At 46.3% G+C, this 22,019-nt stretch overlaps 1 protein-coding gene across 7 annotated transcripts in view; it reads right to left on the minus strand.

The window, feature by feature from the left end:
• HECTD4 (HECT domain E3 ubiquitin protein ligase 4) overlaps nt 1–22,019 on the minus strand; it is a 157,077-nt gene that overhangs the window by 88,157 nt on the left and 46,901 nt on the right. For all 7 annotated transcript variants that reach the window (XM_056107122.1, XM_056107118.1, XM_056107121.1 and 4 more), the window contains exons 5-11: nt 20,237–20,345; nt 19,255–19,393; nt 17,364–17,534; nt 7,009–7,201; nt 3,404–3,562; nt 2,523–2,636; nt 1,444–1,584 (exon numbers count right to left, since the gene is read on the minus strand). In XM_056107122.1, the coding sequence (XP_055963097.1) occupies nt 1,444–1,584; nt 2,523–2,636; nt 3,404–3,562; nt 7,009–7,201; nt 17,364–17,534; nt 19,255–19,393; nt 20,237–20,345 (1,026 nt within the window). The remainder of the gene's footprint in view (nt 1–1,443; nt 1,585–2,522; nt 2,637–3,403; nt 3,563–7,008; nt 7,202–17,363; nt 17,535–19,254; nt 19,394–20,236; nt 20,346–22,019) is intronic.

Raw genomic sequence — 22,019 nt, forward strand, 5'->3', positions numbered from 1 at the left:
GGAATTACATGAATTGCACCATCCTAGTGCAATTACGTGAGCTGCCCATTCCAGGTGGAGTTACATGAGCCGCCCCTTCCTGGTGTAGTTACATGAACTGCTCCTTCCTGGTGCAGTTACATAAGCTGCCCCTTCCTGGTGGAATTACATGAGCTGCCCCATTCTGGTGGAATTACATGAGCTGCCCCATGCTGATGGAATTACATAAGCTGCACCATCCTGGTGCAGTTACATGAGCTGCCCCTTCCTGATACAGTTACATGAGCTGCCCCTTCCTAGTGCAGTTACATGAGCTTCCTCTTCCTGGTGAAATTACATGAGCTGCCCCATTCTGATGGAATTACATAAGCTGCACTATCCTGGTGCAGTTACATGAGCCGCGCCTTCCTGGCGCAATTACATGAGTTGCCCCTTCCTGGTGGTGTTACTGCACTGACTAAGCTAAGGTGGGAGACAGAAGCAACCTTGCCTGAAACCTCTGCAGGCTCCCACTGTTCTTACCCACAGATGTTTTGAACAAGCGCCCATTTCTAAGTTTGGCATATACCTGTGTTTAATTTCCAGACGTGAAATAGTAGTTTTGGATCATTCTGTCTTTCCATTGCTTTACAAAAGAAACTGCCTAGCTACTCACACCTCCAGACCACTAGGGCTGACTTTAATGTTGTGAGATTTTAAGTGATTATCAAGGATTTTTTTTTTTTTTTGCTTTTTGGGTCACACCCAGCCGATGCTCAGGGGTTACTCCTGGCTCATGCACTCAGGAATCACTCCTAGCGATGCATGGGGGACCATCTGGGATGCTGGGAATCGAACCTGGGTCGGCCACGTGCAAGGAAAGCGCCCTACCCACTATGCTATTGCTCCAGCCCTAAGGATATTTTAAAATTGGCTCTTTATTAGTGAGTTTATGTAAGTATGTCTATTAATAAATCATAAGGTAAAAAACATTATAGCTATAATCTTATTTCAAATAGAAGTAATTTTATTTTTTGAATAAAAACAATTTCTGTACCACAGATTTGACAATTTCAAGAGCCATAACAATTTTCCTTTTAAAAAAGTCTATGAAACACGGGGCTGAAGAGATAGTACAGCAGTTAGGGTGTTTGCCTTGCACGCTGCCGACCCCAGTGTGATCCCCAGCCCCCCATATGGCCCCTGAAGCCCCACAAGGAGTAAGGTGTAAATCCTGCTAGTGTGGCTCCAAAACAAAGCAAACAAACAGAAAGTCTATGGACCACTTCGACTGTTCGATTTATTTACATACTTAATTAATGACAAACCAATTAGCTAATGAGGCTTGTAGGGTTCTACATTCAAAGAGGGAAAGCAGCAACACATTTTGCTGCCTGGACTCCACCCCCACCTCCTGACACGCTGCAGTGCCCCCTCACACTCAAGGAGGAGGCTCTTCTCCTGCAGACTCTGAAGGAATCTCACCTTTGGGCTCAGTGATGATGTGGCTGACTCCAAGTCTCTGACAGACGTAATGGAAGGCCTGATTGCCAGGGTTACACCACTGATCAATATAGTCATTCGAGCACGTCCACAGCATGTTGTTCACTGTGTCGTAACAGGCACCTGCAGAGAAAGCACACTTAGCTAACCGCCACACCGTCACCTCTGTACACATACTTATCACAGGCCCTCACTCAGAAGGAAAAAGCAGACAGAGCACACACGCAGAAGCCCTGGAGCACCACAATACGGCTCTGGTGGTCCCGGGCTGGTGGGCAATCAGCAACACTGACAATTCATATCCCTACCTGGCAAAACAATACATTTGGGCTGAATAAAAAGGCAGTATCCAATTTCTAATTTTGTTCAACAACTATGTAGAATAAAATATGTCTCACGGAACAGACAGTTCTTGGTAACTGACTTTTCTGATAAAAATAATAAACACTAGCACGCAATCAAAGAGCTTTAGCAACTGAGCCTCAAATTTAGATGTGGGCTTATTAGGAGCCGAGGCAAAGAGAACAACCTGTAACGCTCATTTCCTGACAATAAAGAGCGTGTCAATTCCTCAAGGGGAAACAAATCTTTCTTCAGCATGACCTCTGAGAATATCTGTCACAGACGTCATCACATAATAGCAGTTTATACAAAGGCATTTCATCTGTCAATTTATTCCTTATATTAAGCCTCAAAAGTAAACAGTAGTACAAATAAGTATTTAAAGAAACAAAAATGTGGGGCCAGAGATAGTATGGCAGGTAAGGGCTCCCCTTGCTAGCAGCCAAACAAGTTCAATCCCTGGCATCCCATATGGTCCCCCCAGCCCACCAGGAGTGATCCCCTGAGGTCAGGGCCAGGAGGAAGGCCTGAGCTGTGTTGCATGAGATCCAAACACACACATACACACACACACACACACACACCCCCAAAAAAAAAGAAAGAAAAGAAAAAGGGGAAAAAAAGAAAAAACAACAGGAGGGAACTGACTTTTTTTTTTTTTCTGACAGCAATTACTGAAACTTCCAACTTTCCAAGGAACTGTGGACATCGTTTCTTACCCAATCCTGGGACGAGAGCACCACGGCCCAGTGAGCTTCCAGCAGCATCTATAAGATCCGCGCGACTGGTAAACTGGCCGTCCGAAATATTATACACCAAACTCGAGGCTAGGACTTCAAAAACAATAACCTGCTTAGTAGGCTTTATGGTGACAGTCTAACTTCTAAATCTCAACCTTTATTCTTTTAATACATGTTCATAAAAATCACATTACTTTTTGTTATCTACTGGTGAAACCAAAGAACATGCACCTAAGGCCATGAAAGAAATTCTCACAAAATATCTTCCGAGATTTAAAATACACCTTCTCTGTATGTGCACTCACTGCCTATCTATTTGTACTTACTCAGTTTGGGGTCATACCCAGCGATGCTCAGGGCTTACTCTTGGCTCTGTGCTCTGGGGCCATTCCCACTGGTGCTCAGGCGACCACATGAGGTGCCAGGGATTAAACCAGAGTCAATCGCCACGAGTAAGCAAGCCCTGAGCACTGCCAAGTTGGCCCACACAAAAAAATACAGATAAAATAGGCGAGTTTGACACTCTCATTTTAATAACTGAAATTCTATCACAGGGGGAAGAACCTTTGTTGCAGTCCTAAGGAACTAATGTGGCAATAGACTACTTTATTTCCTAAAATTTTCCTGAAACATTATTCCTCCTAGGAATTTTATAAAATTAGTCTTACAAAGTATTCTATAGTTACCTACCAAAAATCTATTTTAATGTCTCTCAATCTCCAACAACACTGATAACAGATTTTATTTATTATCAGAGAGTTATTGCAAACAACTCGCTTAATAGAATCAGTTAGGAGAAAGCCTTGAGTTCCAAAGTTTGACTCAATTTGGAAAATACGCCTCATATAAAACCTACTTACTTTTTAAAGATGACAAGCCACTTGTCCCACCAAAAAGAGAGCGAGTGGCAGAGCTGCCTGACCCCCCTGGGGGTGGGACCAACATCACCAAGTAAGTACCACAGGTATAAATGGGTGTCTTCCGGAGCATTTTCAAAGGGAGTCCACAGCTCGTGTTTGCTGAAGAAAGGAATGCAAATGGTGAATAGAAATATTTGACACACGGGGAAATTTGATTATCAAAACAGATCAGAGTTTAATGAGAGAGTTATAAACACAAACAACAACAGGATCAGATTTTTAAAAAATACTAAAAGCAATAAGCTGGGGGGGGGATTTTTTCTAAAAGACTAGCTTGCGGTCTGACCACCCTACCTCACATTACAAGTTTAGCATTTCTCAAAGGTGTTCCCAGAATCCAATACAGGCTATATCTGTCTCTAAAACTTCTTCCAAAAGAATAAATCCTCAGATGAATGAAATCTCAGTCTTTCTGTTTCTGTTTTCCACAAGCAAATGGTTTCACTAGAAATCTTTTTGTTTCTTTTGTTTTGTTCTGAGGCCAAATTCAGCAGTGCTCAAGGGCTATTCTTCTAGCTCTGAGATCAGAAGACAGCCCTGAAGGTGTCTGGGGGATGGACCATATGTGTGCAGGGGATCAAACAGGGATCAGCGGGACGCAAGGCAATAGTTTCACCCCGAACTGTATCTTGGCCCCCAATTTTTTTATTTTATATAGACCAAATTCTTCTATTACTCAACTGTAAGAAAAGATAAAATATGTGATTTGTTAGGATAGGGGGAGGAATACTGAGGAATACTGCATTAAGTGGGGAGGAAGTGGTTCCTTCAGAGCAGGAGGTGGCGCTGAAGGGGATAAAGTCTTATGTATTGAAACCCGATTAGTGAGAAAACTGTAAATCACAGTGCTGAAAAGGGGGAAGAGAGTGCCTGCCAGAGAGGCAGGCTGTGGGGCGGGAAGGAAACTGGGGACATTGGTGGAGGGAAATGAACACCCACGAAGGAACTGATGTTAGAACGTTGTACACCTGGAACTCGATCATGAACAACCTTGTATAGCAGTGTCTCAATCAAAAAATTTTTTTAAAACAAGAAAAAATTCTTAACAGGTTTGTGATATAACACAAAGTTACAAGTAACTTTGATTGTAAAATGAGAAATTTCCAGCTATGACAAGTTAATAAAGAGTTTTACAATATCCACCATGAAATCAATTCATATTTGTATAACTTATGATAACCTGTCATTTTTTTTTGGTTCTTTTTTTTTTACGGGGGAGGGCTGAGGGGCACACCTGGTGATGTTCAGGGGTTTTTCCTGGCTCTGCACTCAGGAATTACTCCTGGATGTGCTTGGGGGACCACAGGGGATGCTAGGAATCACACCCAGGTCGTCCGTGTGCAAGGAAAATGCCCTCCCCGCTATGCTATCTCTCCAGCACCACACTGGGCTGTTTCTGACAGATAAACTCCTGTCTATCTCTCCAGCCCTCTAAGCTTTTGACATCATTCAAGGTTTACTCTAAACTCACATTTATGCACAATGTAAACTTTCTATGTAATCCGTAAACTTCTAGAATATGGGTTCTTAACCTTTTTTGTATCACAGATAAGTAGTTTTGAAAACTATAAAGAATACATATAGCATGTTATTTAAAACCGGTGAGTAGGTTTATGATTGCCTTAAAGGCTTACCTCAGTTAAGAACTCCTGCGTTAAAAATGCCAGAGAGCGGGGCTGGAGAGACAGCACAGTGGGCTGGGCCCTTGCCTTGCACTCAGCCCACCTGGATTCAATCCTTGGCACTCATATGCTCCCCCAGAGCCTGGGGAGTGTCCCCTGAGCACAGAGCCAGAAGTAAGCCCTGAGCACTGCCAGGTGTGGCCCCCAAACAACAGAAGCCAGAGTGCCAGCCGGTAGGGAGTTTGTGTTGAACAGAGCCAACCGGGTTGAGTCTCCGGCATCCCGCATGGTGCCTTCCAGGACTGATCCCTGAGTGCAGAGTCAGGACTACGCCCTGAACATCACCCAATGTGACAAAAACAAGCAAAAAAAGCCAAATGGACCAAAGAGATAGCTCGATGATCTGGAGTACATGATCTGCTTGTAGGAGGTTCAAGTTTGAGCCCCAGCACCACATGGTCCCCTGGTACCACTAGTAGTACTACAGAGCACCAAAGCAGAAACCGGCTCTGAGCACTGCTAGGTATGGCACAAAAGCAAGCAAACAGGGCCAGAGCAATAGCACAGCTGGTAGGGCACTTACCTTGCATGCAGCCAACTGGGGCGCAATCCCTGACATCCCATATGGTCCCCAGAGCACCACAAGGAGTAATTTCTAAGGCAAAGCCAGGAGTAACCCCTGAACATTGCCAGTTTGACCCCAAAAACCAAACAAACAGAAAAACCCAAGCAAACAACAAAGTGCAGCCTAGAGTCCCAGATGGGTTGTGGTGGGTGGGGGAATGGCATCCCATTGGGACTCCAGTATCATACTGAAGTGTGTGATCTCCAGTGATGGATCAAGTAGATGTAAGTCCACAAGGGTGCAACGCCCGTCACTGCACAACAAAGGGAAGGAAGTGCTGGACCTGTGTTCAGTGTGAGATCTTCCACTAAGGTAGGTGATAAGAACACACAAAGCATCTATAGCTGGATTTACACAATGAAACAAGCAGAATAAACTAAGCCGGAGTCCAAGAGATAGGACAGTGAACAGGGTGCTTGCCTTGCATGCAGCCAAGCTGGGGTTCAATCCCAGGCATGACATATGGCCCTCCGACACTGCCAGAAGGGATTCCCTGAGCACAGAGCCAGAGCCAGCACAGTACGCCCTGAGCACAGCTGGATGAGGCCAGAAATCAAAGTAAAAATAAACCTTAAAAATATTAAAGTACAAACATTAAATGATAAACCCTAGAAAAAGATAAGTGGAGTTGTGGAAAGTCTCCTTCATACTGATTTGATCAAAAAGGTATTTAGTGAACACTTTGGTAAATGTTTCTACACTCATGAAGCATAGGCCAAACACAAAATCAACTAACTTATCCGAGGTTGCTATAAAGACGAGTCTATTCTGAATACTTAAGAATTCATGTGAATCCATGTCCACAGCCATTAATATGTAATGGCTTGGCAACTGTTTTTTTTTTTAATAAACAAACAATGACCAGAAGAAGGTTTTAATGTATGAGTTCCACTGTATGTAAAGAAAAATTTAAAATGTTGTGCGTGTGGAACAAAAAGGATGTGCAGTCTGGATCTGCATGTGGCTCTCACAAAATCCCAGATAAATGCCAGACCAGGCATGTAAAGACACGAAAGAATCTGAATGCATCTCACTAGGGGAAAGGGGGCGAAAGGAAGATACGTCGTGGAAAGGATGTTTAAAGGAGAGATAGTACGGGGGGAGGGTGCTTACCTTGCATGAGGCATACCCGGGTTCCATCCCCGGCACCCCATTGGCTTCCTGAGCACTGCCAGGAGTGATTCCTGAGTGCAGAGCCAGGAGTAAGTCCTGAGCATCGCCGGGTGTGGCCCGACACCGCATCCCCACCGAAAGACATGAACCACGCAAGTAACCAGACGAGGGAGGCGAGGGCGTACCTGCTTGGTCCTCCTTCAGAGTGTTGGAGATGGTGGAGCCCGTGAGCGCGGCGAGCGTCGCGGACGGAGAGGCTCTGTACCGGGACAGCCTGCTCAGAAGCATCTCATTGATGCTTTTCGCCGACTCGCCCTCCTTCCTCATGAGAATGGTGCGCTCCTGCAGTGGACTGGCCACAAAGGCACCATTTTCAACCTAGTATTCAAGGAAGAAGAGGACCTTCGGTGATCTGGTTCCACTTGGCGGCAAAGTCCTACTTGCGCATGACTGTGATGGGGGTGCTCCACCCCTGCACCCGCACACCGCCAGCGCTCCTCAGAAACGCCTGGGCCACAGGGAGGCTGGGCCGCTCGCGGCTGCTTGTCCTTCTCAGCAGCCCAGACTTGGAAAGAAAGGAACCAGCGCTCACAGGGTCTCTACAGGCTGTTGGTTAACATTCCTCCATGGAGCCCAAGGCCGCTCTCACTGAGGATAAGCTCTGATGGGCAACTGGGAAGGCGACAGGGAAACCAACCTGCGTTCTTGATTCACTATCATTTATTTACCTACGAGGATAATGTCTCCTTGAAATGTACTGGTGACTAAAATCCAAACTCGTATGAGCAGCCGTTAAGAGTAGGCCCAGATGCTCCGGTACTGGCTGGGGTGTCCTGAAGGAAGACTTCGCTAACAATGCGACTGAACTGCAGCTGGACCCTGGATGGAACTTAGATGTTCATTCAGTACTCGATTATCCCCAGCACATATTTGGAGCGATGATTCCAAAATTCCTTCACCAATTTTGCACTTGACTTCACGCAAACCACTTGGCTCGACTCACACTCTTCTGATTTGAGAAATCTGTGTCCATCCTCTTTTGGCCTCTCTTCCCCTCCCTTCAGGGGAAGTGGCATTTCATCTCATGTTATTTACGGTTAACTCTTCCACTTCTGTCTTGAATCCTGTTCTTACCTCTTTCTCTACCTGTGACTTATGTAAAATGTCCTTTGTCCCTTCATGTTGAATGTTCCCTTTCCTGCTAAGATGGGGCTTGGGATTCTTTGGTTTAGAATAGTCACAAGTGGGGCCAGAGAGATCATACGAAGGGTAAAATATTTGCCTTGCATGCAACCAACCTGGGTTCGATCTCCAATACCCCATATGGTGCTCTAAAGAGCCGCGCCAGGAGTGATCCCTGAACAGAGTCGGGACTAAGCTCTGAATACAACCAGGTATGATTCCCCCTCCACACACACAAAAAAAGAATAAAATTAATACACGAAATGTTCACAAGTGTCTGAGCTCTTAAATAAAAACCCATTTTTATTGTCTTTATTAAATTAAAATACCATCTGTGGGGGGTTAGAGAGATAGATATGCAGGTAGGGTGTTTGCCTTGCGGGCAGCTGACCTGAGTTGGTCCTCTGAGTCCACCAGGAGTGATCCCTGAGCTCAGAGTCGGGAGTAAACCCTAAGTCCTGTTGGGTGTGCCCCCAAACAAAAAATGGTTTTCAGGTATTAACTATGCCACAGCCTGAAGCACCCAGGACTCATGTGAGTAAGGTAGCATGGAAACGTTGCATCTGCATATCGTGGTGAATGCATGGTACAGTACCGATGCCAGAAACACAAGGGCTCCTGTGAGGACAGCTGGCATGGGGATTCAAGCTGGAGAGGAGGGCACGGCTGCACTGCATGGCACTGCTCTGAGGCTACAGAGAGGGCAGCGCAAGGGCAGCCTTCGGGTCATTGGGAGCCTCCCAGTCTGCAAGAGGCCCTTCTCTGCAGAGCCAGCTGACATCCGTGAACAGGCAGCAGACATCCCAACCTGGATGCAGTACCACTAAGCAAATGGCTCAGCACATGTCTATTCCCACGTCATCAGCTTGCACAGAAAAAAGCCGGAATATGGCTCAATGGGGCAAGAATTAGGGAGCACCTAGGAAAAGCATCTTGGGTTGCTTCAGTCCTACTGCTGGTGCAAATCGGAGGCAATCATTTCTGTTTTCCTGTTTGGGGCCACATTCGGCAGTGCTTGGGCTTACTTCTGGGTCTGCACTCAGGGATCATTCCTGGTGGTGCTCAGGGAACCATATGGGGTGTCAGGGATCGAACCCGGGTCAGCTGTGATACAAGTGTCTGAACTATCACCCCGGCCTGCAGAGGTAATCTTGGCAGATAACGGTCTGGGATCCCCGTCAAGATGGGAATCTGAGAATGTGCTTCATGCCAGAACTGACTCAAGAAACAAAGCATGCTGGGGACAGAACGATAGTAGAATGGGGTTTATCTTACATGCAGCTGACCTGGGTTCCATTCCCAGCATCCCATATGGTCCCCTGAGCACCATCAAGAGTGATTCCTGAATGCAGAGCCAGGAGTAAATCCTGAGTACCACCAAGTGTGACCCCCACCAAAAGGAAGAAACACAACACGCATTCAGTACTAGAGAAGCTGGCAGTACACGCCACAGGGGGGCACTTCATCAGGGCCAACCCAGGCTGGGCACTTGATCCTGGCTGCCAGCCTCCAGAGCTGCGCAAATACACTACTGCCGGTGATAAGAACCTACAAAAGGTGGAACTGCTTTCAGTAATTTAAAAGATGAAAAATACTACGCTTAATAAATCACCATTTACATAAAACAGTACAGGACTGGAGGGGCAGGTGTGTCCCTCCACCTGCCCCAAACGAAGCCTGGCAGCCGCAAACCTCCAGAACCCAATCGCTGCCATGTTCACGGCTGACCAGTGACTGAAAACTCCAGGCTTCACAGAGTTGGGGATGGGCGACCTCCACCTAACTCCTGATCCTTCTGGTTTCCTGGCAGTCATGCCCAAGAACTGCCGCCGGGCGCCATTTAAGCACATTAATGGCCATGATTCAGAGACTCACAAAAGAATCTCAGAAGAGAGCAGCATGCCACAGACATGCCTCTGGACCCAAAATATTTAAAAATTTTAGAATTGCGCGCGCACCGGGCGCGCAGAGGGGGGGGTGGGACGGGAGGGAGGGCGGACGGGAGGGGATGTGGGAAGGAGGGGTGGGGGGCGGGGGGAGGGGGTTGTTACCTGGAAGATGAAGCTGCTCCAGTTGCCGGGATCCATGGCGGAGGGAGGGAGGGAGGTGGCTCGTGCTCACCCTGGAGCGGGAGGAGGAGGAGGCGGCCGTGGGGGAGGGGGACCCGGGGAGGAGGCGCAGGGGGCGGGTGGGCGGGAGGGGGGAGGAGGGTGGGGGGAGCGGAGCTCACTGCGCGCGGGGAGGGCGGGCGGGGGGCGCGAGAGATTAAAAAAATAAATAAATAAATAAATTTTAGAATTCCAGGAGTGCGTGACCACTTTTGCAGCCGCGTGACATCTCATACTATTCATGGCAAGCAATACAAAATAAAATTATTTAGCATCTGCCTAAGGGGCAGGCTGGGGTAGTGGTAGGAAGATTCAAAGGAATGGTGGAAGGAAGGTGCAACAGTGGTAGGGTTGGTGTTGGAATATTGAATGTGAACAATTATAGTGAACAACTTAACGGGGGAAAAAGTTGCCATTAAAAAAAAGTAGTACAGGATTAGATTACCTAAAAGATAATCTCAGAAAAATAATGTTACTTGTCTCTTGGAAGGAAAACTGCACTCACAGGAAGAGTCGGTGAGGGACATGCCTTTTGTTCTTATAACTGTGCAAGGCTATTTCAAATACAATTTTTTAAACAGTAAAACAATGTCACTACCACAGAATTTGAAGGGAAATGTATCACTACTTCCAACTATCTCAGTGAAACCATAATTTACAGCAAATTAAATTCTTTCCAATAGTTTTCATTAAAATGATGACCATTAGGTGGCCAGAGCAATAGTACAACGGAGAGGGCGTTTGGGTTCGAGCTCCAGCATCCCTTATGGTCTCCTAAGCACTGCCAGGAGTAATCCCTGAGCACTGCCAGGTGCGGCTCAAAAGTAAAAAAACCCAAACTCAAACAGAAAAGATCATTAGCGACAACTATGTGGCAAACATCTAAACTATTTAGAAAATTGTAAACAGAGACTGGAGAGAGAGTACAGTGGCTATGGTTCTTGTCAGCAAGCGTGGCTGGCTGACCCAGGTTTGATCCCCAAGACTCCCTATGGTCTTCTGAGCCCTGCCAGGAGGGATCCCTAAACACAGAGCTGGGAGTAACCCCCAGCACCTCTGGGTGTGGCCCCCAAACAAAGAAAAACAAAATGCAATTAATTTAGGACAAGAAAGGGCACAAAGGCTGGGGCACATACTCGGCATGGCAGGGTGCCAGCACCCCTCCCCGTCCCCGATCCCCCCACACCCCACCACTCCATCACCTCCAGAACAACAAGCCAGAAGTCTCAGAGGTGCACTGCTGGGGAGGGGCCACCACGGAGAACTATCGGTTGCTTCCCCCTCACCATCATTTTTCTTTGTCTTTGGTTTGTTTGGGGGCGGGGGATTGAACCAGGTCGGCTGCATGCAAGGCAAGAGCCCGACCCACTCTCCTATAAAAATAAATTAATAATTCCTTTAGAAAGCATCTTCAACAAATAGTGTTCGGAAAAATGGTGTTTGGCATTTCATTCACATACCAAAAATGACGTCAGACCCCTTTCCAATACCATGCACAAATGTCAAACCAAAATGGATGAAAGGCCTCAATATCATACTGAGGTTGGAAATTGCATGGAGGAAAACAGAGGGAGCACATTTCAAGACAATGAAGTGAGAATGATCTTCAGTGATTCAATGTTATTCGCCAAGCAAACCGAAACAAAGATAAACAATGGCACTACATCAAACGAAGAAGCTTCTGCCCACAATGAAAATGCTAGTCAGAATGAAGATACCCCACAGACTGGAAGAGAATGCAAGGCAACAGCCCAACACTCGCTGGATAAAGGGTTGATATCCAAGAGGTACAAAGCACTCGTGGAAAGCAACCAACCAAAAATGGGGGCCAGTGATGGACAGAAAGCTGCTCAAAGTAAGGATACATAAAAGTGCTCTGTATCACTCATCATCAGGGAATGCAAACCGAACGACAACGAGATACCATCTCACACCAGTGAGGCTGACACATAACACAAAGAACAAAAACAACCAATGTCGGCTTGCATGTGGGTGAAAGGACCCTCATCCGTGCTGCCGGGAATGCTGACTGCTTCAGCCTTTTTGGAAAACAATTTGGACACTTCTCAAAAATCTAGTAACTGAGGGGTTGAGGCAATTGTATGGCAGATAGGGCACTTGCCTTGCACACAGCTGACCAGGGTTCGATCCCCAGCACCGCTAGGAGTGATCTCTGAGCGCAGAGCCAGGAGTAAACTCTGAGCACCAATGGGTATGGTTCAAAACAACAAACGACAAAAAGGAAAAAGAAATCTAGGAATGGAGCCTCAATATGACACAGCATTTCACTTCTCAGCATCTACTCCAGGGTCCAAAAAAACTACTCAGGAGCCATCTGCACTCCTATGTACCTTGCAGCACTATTCACAAGAACCGAAACCTGCAAATACACACGTGACCACAGATAAATGACCGGATAAAACTAGGGTACGCACACAATATCAAATGTTGCTCACAAAAGAAAGGATTTGCCAAGTAAGAAAAGATCAAATCATGCAATTTGCTGCTACCTGGATGAGTCTGGAGGGTACCACGGTGAAGTGAAGTTGGAAGGAGAGGGACAGACAGACGGATCCCACTCACATGAGGGATATAAAGAAACATAGTAGGGAAACAAATACCAAAGTTTGGAACTGAGAACTTGTCCTCAGTAGGAAGCTTAGGGGTGGAGGGAGGTGGGGGTTGGGAGATACTGGGACATGATGGAAGAGGACACTGGTACAGGATGACACTGGTGATGCTGGAATGTTCCATATATGAAACCCTAATAACTGTTTTGTAAACCACAGTGCCTAAAATAAAATTTAAATGAAAAAAATAACAATTTCAGGTTTCATGTAATACTAGTCATTCTAGATTCAAATTCCAAACTGTCTCTAAAAAGTTTTCTTGATTCAGACTCCAAAAATAATCTGAAGGCTGTTCCTTTAATCTAGAGCAGGCTCCTTTTTTTCCATCTTTAATTTCATGCCTGGCAGAGGCTATTTCATTAATTGGGGGAGAGGGGTGCTACACCCAGCTATGCTCAGGGCTTACTCCTGGCAGGGCACAGGGGACCACGTGGGGTGCTGAGGGTCAGACACCAATAGACTGTGTGCAGATAAGCATCTCACTTGCTGGACGAGCCCACTGGGCTCCAGAGGCTATTTTGGTTTGTTCTGTTTTGTGGCCACACCCTGCAGTGCTCAGGGGTTACCCCTGATGCTGCACTCAGGAATCACTCCTGGCAGGCTCTGAGGACCATATGGGATCCCAGGGATCGAACCCGGGTCGGCAGAGTACAAGACAAGCGCCCTGAGCACTGTACTATCACTCCAGTCCCTCTAGAGGCTATTTCAATTGTTCTATTTTCCCCAGGGCCAATATGAAAGTTTGATTGTGTACCTATCTGCCTAAAATACCTTTATGATGTTGCACATTGACTGAAACTTTAGTTGAATACAAACATCTGGGTTGAAATCAATTCCTTCCGAATTTTCAAAATACTGACCATTTTTATGTCCAGTCATGCTACTGAAAGTACCAATCATTTTTATATCCAGTCATGTTCTTTTAGCTCCTCGTCATCTGCACAAGATTTTACTCCATCCTGGAAAGACTTAGATGCCTCCTGATCCCGGTAATCTGAAATTTCAGCACCACGTGCAACGGGGTAGGATTTGCATGCACTGCCCCTCACCACCTGAATCTCCACACCAAGGTCTTTCATCACGTTTTAATGTATTCATTCTTTGCTCATGTCTTCCTCTTTACTTTCCCTGTTCCTTTCTGAACTCCTATTAGTATTAGTAAGACTGATGAATCCTCTCTGCTCTCTTTCATAATTACTGTTCTTTATTTCTCTTCCCTATTTTCTAGATGCTTCCTTATCTTTTGCCCTTCTCTTTGGACAATCATATTTACATTCCAGGAGCTCATTCCCATTCCCTGAGAGCTAGTGTCTCATGACATCCTTTCTGTTTATAAGCCAGAGTAGAATTTATAAAGTTTTATTCTGTTTCTTCTGCTAGATGCTTTTCTATTTTCTCATTTTCATTTTCTATCAAAGGCCTTTTCTCATTTGTCGAGAGATCCTTCGCTGTCCCCTCTTAATTTTTAAACTTTACAGTTTCATGAGGTAACTTTGAAAAAGACAGAAAAGACAGAATAGTTGCGTTCCCCGTGCATATTACTTGGCGCCAACACTCACCGGTGTTTCTCCAAACCTGCATGACCCACTCCCCTGCCCACACGCACACCTCTTCCGAGGCGGGGGTTGTGTCTGGTTTGCTTTGGTCTCTCTGTTCTTCGCCTACAGTTCAGCACTGATTGGGACTACTGGCACGGAGTTGATTGTGGTTTACTAGAAGACCCCGTCACGAAGATACCAGTCTTTGCTTTAGGTGAACCCCGATGTCAGTATGTCGAGGTCTTTTACCAGTATCGGTTTTCTCATAAGACAAACAACTATGCCTCTGCTGGAAGCCGACAGGTGAGCCCCAATGCAAGAGCCCTGCGGGGAGGACGGCTTCTTGCTCCCCATGTCTGCGACCCCTGCCTGCATGGCCCTGGCCATACCTGCGTTCTCCAATTCCTAAGACTCTCTAAGGCTGGCAGGGCTGAGGCATCTCTGTTCCTCTTGCACTCCCCTGAACATATACTTTTTTTTACTTTTGGCTTTCTCCACACTGAAGGGACACTACTATCTCCATCTTCTAAAGGAGGGGGACAGGAGATACTGCCTAGAGCTGAGGAAGAAGAAGAAATAAAGATGTAACTATAAGTCACAAAAATAACCAAAAGAAGAATTAAAATGAACATTCAATATCAGGAGGAAGGAGGGGAGGAGATGAACAAAATCTCCATCTGTTTCTTCAACATACTATCACGTGAGTTCACAAATCAAGCACCAACAACATAAGCCCTTTACTTGTGATATGAAGGTGAGCACCAGAAGAAGAAACTGAAACAATTCAAGCAATTGCCTCTGAGGAGAATGCTGGGAAGGGGTTTTCACTCGGCCCCATGGGCGGTGCAGGCTGGTACTTTAATCCACGTCCACCCATTTCTTTGATGTAAGTTTTTTCTTTTCTTTTTGGTAGTAGGGGAATCAAACTCAGAGCAGAGGAAATCCTTCAGGGTTTCCCCAATATTCTTGGGACTAACGCCATGATCTTTTAAACTGCTGTTAAATGTGTTTAAAAATAAACAACAACAATAAATTTTTTCCTGACGTGTTCAAATACTACAATCTCCAGTAGATCAAAAGATTTACTCTGGGAACTGCAGAAATAGCTCCCGGGCTGGAGGAAATACCCTGCATGAAGCTGCCCCAGGATCCCCAGCACGTCCTTATGCCCCAAATACCACTGGGAGTGGTTGCCTGCACACTGCATCAAGAATAGACCCTGACCATAGCGCCATTGGATGGGGGGGGGGGGGGGGGGGAAGGGGGTGAGGGGTAGGAGGGAAACTGGGTTCACTGGTGGTGGAAAATGGACACTGGTGGAGGGATGAGTGTTGGATCACTGCATGATTGAAACTTGACCATGAGCAGCTTTGTAACTCTGCATCTCACGGTGACTCAATTTCCAAAAAAAGGAAAGAAAAAAAAGAATAGACCCTGAGTCTGAGCACCACCCCCCCCACCCCTGAAAAAAAATTTACTCTGGCCGGGACATTTTCCAAGAAAAGGTGATTAGAAAACACTAAGAAACTGAATACAAAAGAAAATATAGTTAAAGGTAAGTAGAAGGTTTTTGTGAAGGCTGGAGAGATAGTACAGAGGGATGCCTTGCAGGAGGCCAACCTGGGTTCAATCCCCAGCATCCCATATGGTCCCTAGAACACCTCCAGGAGTAATTCCTGAGTGCAGAGCCAGGAGTAAGCCCTGAGCAGAGCTAAGTGGGTAAAGCCCCCTGCAAAGAAAGAAAAGAAAAGAAAAAAGGTTTTGCTGCATATCTTGGGGCACTTTTTTTCCTTTATAAGACTCTACAAATAATATCTAAAATAGGATTACCTAAAAGATTTTCTTCCATAGTGGAAATATTCCGTATCTTTAATGTTCAATATGGGAGTTTTAGGTCACTTGTGATTACTCAGCACTTGAAACATGACTAAAGCAAATGAGTAACTGAAGTTTTAATTTTAATTCTGATGAATTTAAACTTCAGGGATCCGAGAGGTAGCACAACGGGTAGGGTGTCTGCTCTGCATAGGGCCAACCCAAGTTCGATCCCCGATACCCCATATGATCCCCTAAGCACTGCCAGGAGTAATTCCTGAGTGCAGAGCCAGGAGAAACCCCTGAGTATTACCAGGTATGGCCCCAAAATCAAACCTTAAAAATTAAAAAGATGAGGCTGGAGCAATAGCACAACGGGTAGGGTGCTTGCCTTGCATGCAGCCGACCTAGGTTCGATTCCCAACATCCCATATGGTCCCCCGAGCACCGCCAGGAGTGGTTCCTGAGTGCAAAGCCAGGAGTAACCCCTGAGCAATGCCAGGTGTGATCCAAAAAGAAAAGAAAATTAAAAAGATAAACAAAAAAGTCAGAAGTGTGGCTCCAGCTCCCTCAAGGAGATCTAGACTCGCGGGACTCCCTGGCTCTTCTCCCCCAAAATCTCCTGCTCTGCTTCCCACCACACTGACCCACTCTCCTTCTGATCCAGAAGCATGGTGCTCACTCCTGCCACAGAGCCCTTGCAGCGTGCTCTCCTCTTTCTGGAATGTCCGACCCTCTTCTACCTCCCACCTCTATCTCTACTGGACTGTTGATCTTTCACTCCTTGTCCCTCACCACCTAAACTTGCCTTGTCCAATTGTCTATTCCCTTACTTACTGTTCCTGTATGGGTGTCTCTCACCACCCCTGCTGTGCCTGCACTACCCCTACCAGGAACAAGAGCAGCGTGCTCTCGGCAGGCTGCAGTCACTAGCTCCTCGTGGGTGCGTTCTCACAGGGCCGCGTCTCTCACAGTCTCCCAGCAGCTCACTATCACGCGGCTCCAATTCAGTTCCACTTTATTCCAGTCCCACCAATGTCTCTGCTTTGCAACATCATGTCTACACACAGTTCTTCACCATACCCACCTTGCTGGTTTGGTGTCTTACAATGCCACACAAAGAAATCTCACAGATATCCAAGAGAATAGTCAAATTCTGAGACAAAAGTGAACACACTGCACATACTACAAGTTTCTGAGGGCCTTTGCTCACCGATAGAAGAAAGCAAATAAACATATCTACGCACAGAGAGACAGCAAGACTTACCACAAGTTCAAAAATGTCCATGAAGACGGAATGTCCCTTGGGTGTCTTCTCATTCAGGCTGGCGGGAGACCAGATCCAGTAGAAGTAGGTGCCGTCGGAGGAGAGGTGCACAGTGCTCATGGTGCCGCCCACGGGGAGGTGATTGGCGGGCATCGGCACCACCTGGCACACCTGATTCCGGGGAAAGAGGCTTCATCAGCGTCGCATATACATGGGATTCGTTTAGCAATTCATCGTGAATACAGGTAAGTCCAAGATGGGCACTGAACAACCTTTCTTAAGGCAGGGGTAAAGGTGCTTCCTGGGCTCAATCCCCAGCACCATATTGGTTCCCACGGGCACCCCCAACAAAGATCTCTGTGCACAGAACCAGGAGTAAACCCTAAGTACAGCTGGGTAGGGCTCCAAAAACTAACAAAGTTCCTGTTCAAAATAAAACTAATATCTCTGAGAGTAAGATAAGGTAAAGGCCCTCCCGTTGTTCGTCGATTTGTTCGAGCGGGCCCAGTAACGTCTCCATTGGAGACTTTGTTGTTACTGTGTTTGGCATATCGAATACGTCACGGGGAGCTTGCCAGGCTCTGCCGTGCGGGTGAGATACTCTCGGTAGCTTGCCGGGCTCTCCGAGAGGGGCGGAGGAATCGAACTCGGGTCGGCCATGTTGGCTGCGTGCAAGGCAAACGCCCTACCGCTGTGCTATCGCTCCATCTCTGAGAGTAATATACAAGAATCAGAAGGCTGCTCAATGAGCTGAAACACGTGTGTTTCGCATTGTGGGCCAAGCAAGAGAAAGAGATTCTTCTGTTCTTCCCCTGTAAGAGGGGCCTCCCCCGGGCTCAGTGACAGAGCTACTTGTGACAGGGCCCCTCGGTGCTGGCAATGGAGCTCAGGCTTTGTACACGCATTCTGTCACCTCTCCTGTCACCCCGGTCCCAAGATTCTCTTTATTTAACTCTTAAGATCAACTCAAATTATATTTTAGTAGGAAACTGTATTTATGAAAGACTTTGAATCTGCTATGCATGTGTTATAGCAAACGTTTAATTTTAAAAGGTTTTAGAAAAATCACACTTTCTGAAATTCCTTAGTGAATTAACTTAAGACTTAATTATATTCAGGGTTCAGGAACTGCATCCTATTCATCGATATATCCCCAGCATCTATTAAAAGCCTAACTTGCTTTTCATTGAGCTCACACCTGGGTCCCAGGGATAAAACTTCATACATGCTAGGCATGTGCTCTATTATTTGATAGAGCCCGTTATCTTCCTGGCTTCTATCCCAAAGTTTTAATAAATACAGAAGGAAGGAAAAGAGAGGGCAAGGAGCTCCTAAGCCACAGTACAGCAGGTAGGGTCTTGCCTTGCACACAGCCGACCCTGGTTCCATTCCTGGCACTGCAGACAGTCCCCTGAGCACTGCCAGGAGTGATCTCTGAGCACAGAGCCAGGAGAAAGCCCTGAGTACTGCTGGGTATGGCTCTAAACAAGACAAAAAAAAAAAATTTGTCCCAGGGCTGGGGGTAGAGCATTTGCATTGCATGAGGAAGACCTGGGTTAGAACCCTAGCACCGCAAAATTAGACAAATGAGGGGCCAGAGCGACAGTACAGAAGGTAGGGCATTTGCCATGCAAGCGACCAACCTGGGTTTGATTCCTGGCACTACATGTGGCCACCTGAGCCTGCCAGGAGTGATCACTGAGCACCACCAGGTGTGGCCCCCAAACCAAATAAATAACTAAATGAGTGAAAGGCTGCTATTCTGGCAGGAAAACAAGTCAGCGTGTTATTGAAAAAAAAAAATCAGTAAGTTATTATTACTTCTGGCGAAGCCAGGAACTTCCTTACACTCTCTAAAACAGAAAGGACAACACCTAGGTTTCCTGATTACCTGAAGGGTGTTCTGGTCAACGACCTGGAAAAGGGAGTGAGGTTTATTATCAAAAGAAACAGGCCGATGGAGAAGGCAGCCGCTGCCAAAAGCAACCCAGCCTGGTTCCAGCTCCTCATTTCGGCAGTACACAAAGCCTCTGTGAAGAAAAGCGGACATAAACTGAGTCACCAGTCTGAATCCTCAGCGGGAGACAACAAACTTAAATGACATTTCCACCTAATTCTTAAACTGAGTAAGTACATAAAATATCTGAAAAAGAGTGATGTATTACATTAAGATTAGGACTAATAGATTACAACAAACCTTAACTTTTCATGTGGATTAGAAGAAAAAGTTGAGGGAAAAGTCAAATGAAATATAATGATCTCAATCTTTGGTTTCTTTTCTTGGGTTTTTTTTAGGGCCACACACAGTGGTGCTCAGTGGTTACTACTGGTTCTGCACTCAGGAATTACTCCTGGCAGTGCTGAGAGGACCATAAGAAGTGGGACAGCAGGAAAGGTGTTTACTTGCATAAAGCTCACCCAGGCTCAATTCCCAGCCTCCCGTTTGATCCCCAGAGCCCGCCAGGAATGATTCCTGAGCTCAGAGCCAGGAGTAACCCTGAGCACCCACTGAGTGTGGCCCCAAACACAAAATTAATAAAAGTACCTATCTGAAAAATGTACATTTACAAACAGAAAATTTATAAGTAATACTGTTATAAAAATAAAGGAATTTCTGGCTCAAAATTATGATTTTAGGGCTAGGAAATTCTTCAGAGTCCAGAAAAAGCTGAAATGCATTCATTCATGATCATAATTAAGAGGGGCAAGTGAGATTTCAGAGAATACTGGAAACAGATGAATTCATTCAGACTTCTTCAGTTACTAGTCAGTATGGGGGAGGCCGAGTGCGTTCCCAGATGTCTTCTTTACAAGGACTTAAGGAAGGAGAAAAACATCGTAGCCAAACCTTCAGCAACTTCAATCCAACTGACCTGAGAGTGCCATGTAATCCAGACCCCAGTTTGCTGACTCCTCTTCCAACTGAGTTAGTAGTATACAGGTAAAGACCATCTGCCGTTAGACAGCGTCCCAAGTCAGCATCTGAAATTGTGTTTTCACACATAAATTATACACGGGCTTTTCCGAACAAATTTATCAACATAATTTTTCTAAGGAAAAAGTCACTAGGAGAGTGAAGGAAAGATGACCTCCTACTTCTAAAATAACTGCTTCCGCGTAAGGCCAGGGAAGATGTTTCAAGTCCTCCAACCAAACATCCCAAACGCATGTGAGTTCAGGGGCTAAGGCTGGGGAAAGGAGTCAGAGATTATTAAAAGGAGAACCTGCTTGGGGACCACAGCCATAGTCCGGCGGGTGGGTGCTTGCTTGCTTTGCACGTGGCTGACCTGGGTTGGGTCCCCGGCAACCCATATGGTCCCTCAGCACTGCCAGCAGTGATCCCTGAGCACAGAACCAGGAGTTAACTACTGAGCACCGCTAGGTGTGGCGCAAAAGAAAAAAAAAGAAAAAAAGAACCTGCTTCAGTCTGCCAAATATTTTTTCTTTCTTGTTTTGAATAGCAAAAATCATGAGTCACATTATACATTCCTGTGTTTAAACTGAAATGATTAAGGGGACAATGTTTTCTCTAACGAATTCCTAGGAAGAAAGACGTGAGCTTTTGAAATTCTTGGATACGTATCAGCTGACCATAGATCTCTCTCTCTGTTTGGGGTTTCTTTTTTGGCTTTTTTGTTGTTTTTTTTTTTTCTGCGGGGAAGGGGCTCACGGGTGGTGCTCAAAAGGCCTGAGGTCCCTCCCAGTGCTCCGAAGCAGAAATGGCCCGTGGATGCTAGTTCTGGGAAGTGGGGGGACACATCTGTTAGTACGTAAGGGACTAGTGTGGTTAGTGTGGTTAAGGGTTCAAAGCAGGGTCAGCTGCATGCCGGGTGTGTGCCGAAAGCCCTGTACTATCTCTTCAGGTCCTGGAACTTCAGTCTCTTCATCTGTAAGATGAGGACAACACAGGGGTGGGGATAGGAGGCCCTGAGGCCATGGTGAAGGGCAGCAGGCGCTTGCGGAGGGGTGCTGCTGGAACACTCCATGCATGAAACTCTGCCTTTACAGGACTGTAAATCATGATGCCTCCCCCCAAAAGACATGAGGATAATAAGTACCTCAAGAGCGACTGACATGGTTAAATGAGATAATATAAGTAAACATCCACGGTGCTCTCTGGTACAAAGTCAATGTTCCTTAAGTGGTAAATGACATACTGATGAACTAAAGATAGACATTAAATAAAATCTGCTTCTGGGAGTTAATACTGGGGTTAAGACACATTCCCTGCACGTTGCCAAGCACAGTTTGATAGCCTGCATCAGGTGATCCTCTGAACACTGCTGGGTGGGCCCTAGAGGCCCGCAAGCATTTCTGGGGTGGTCCAGGTCATCCAAGGCACTGGACCCTCGGGCCTTGCATTGAACCACCAGCCCGGTTAGTCAAGGATGGCTCCCAGTCCCCCTGAGAACAGCTTGCGTGGCTCCCCGAACTCCAACAACAACAAAAAAGTCAGATTCTGTAGATTTCCCATCTAGAAGTCACAATCTTAATTATGTTTCTCAAGCAACACAACACAACAGTACATTTCTTCCTTTTCAAGCAGCAATTACACATCAGAGAGCTAGCACAGGGTCAAGCCACTTGCCAGGTATGCAGCCAGCCCTGGTTTGACCCTAGGCTGCATTGTCCCCAAGCACCAATGGAAGTAATGCC

Source organism: Sorex fumeus, unplaced genomic scaffold (assembly GCF_029834395.1).
Source record: "Sorex fumeus unplaced genomic scaffold, SorFum_2.1 ptg000155l, whole genome shotgun sequence".
NCBI lineage: Eukaryota > Metazoa > Chordata > Mammalia > Eulipotyphla > Soricidae > Sorex > Sorex fumeus.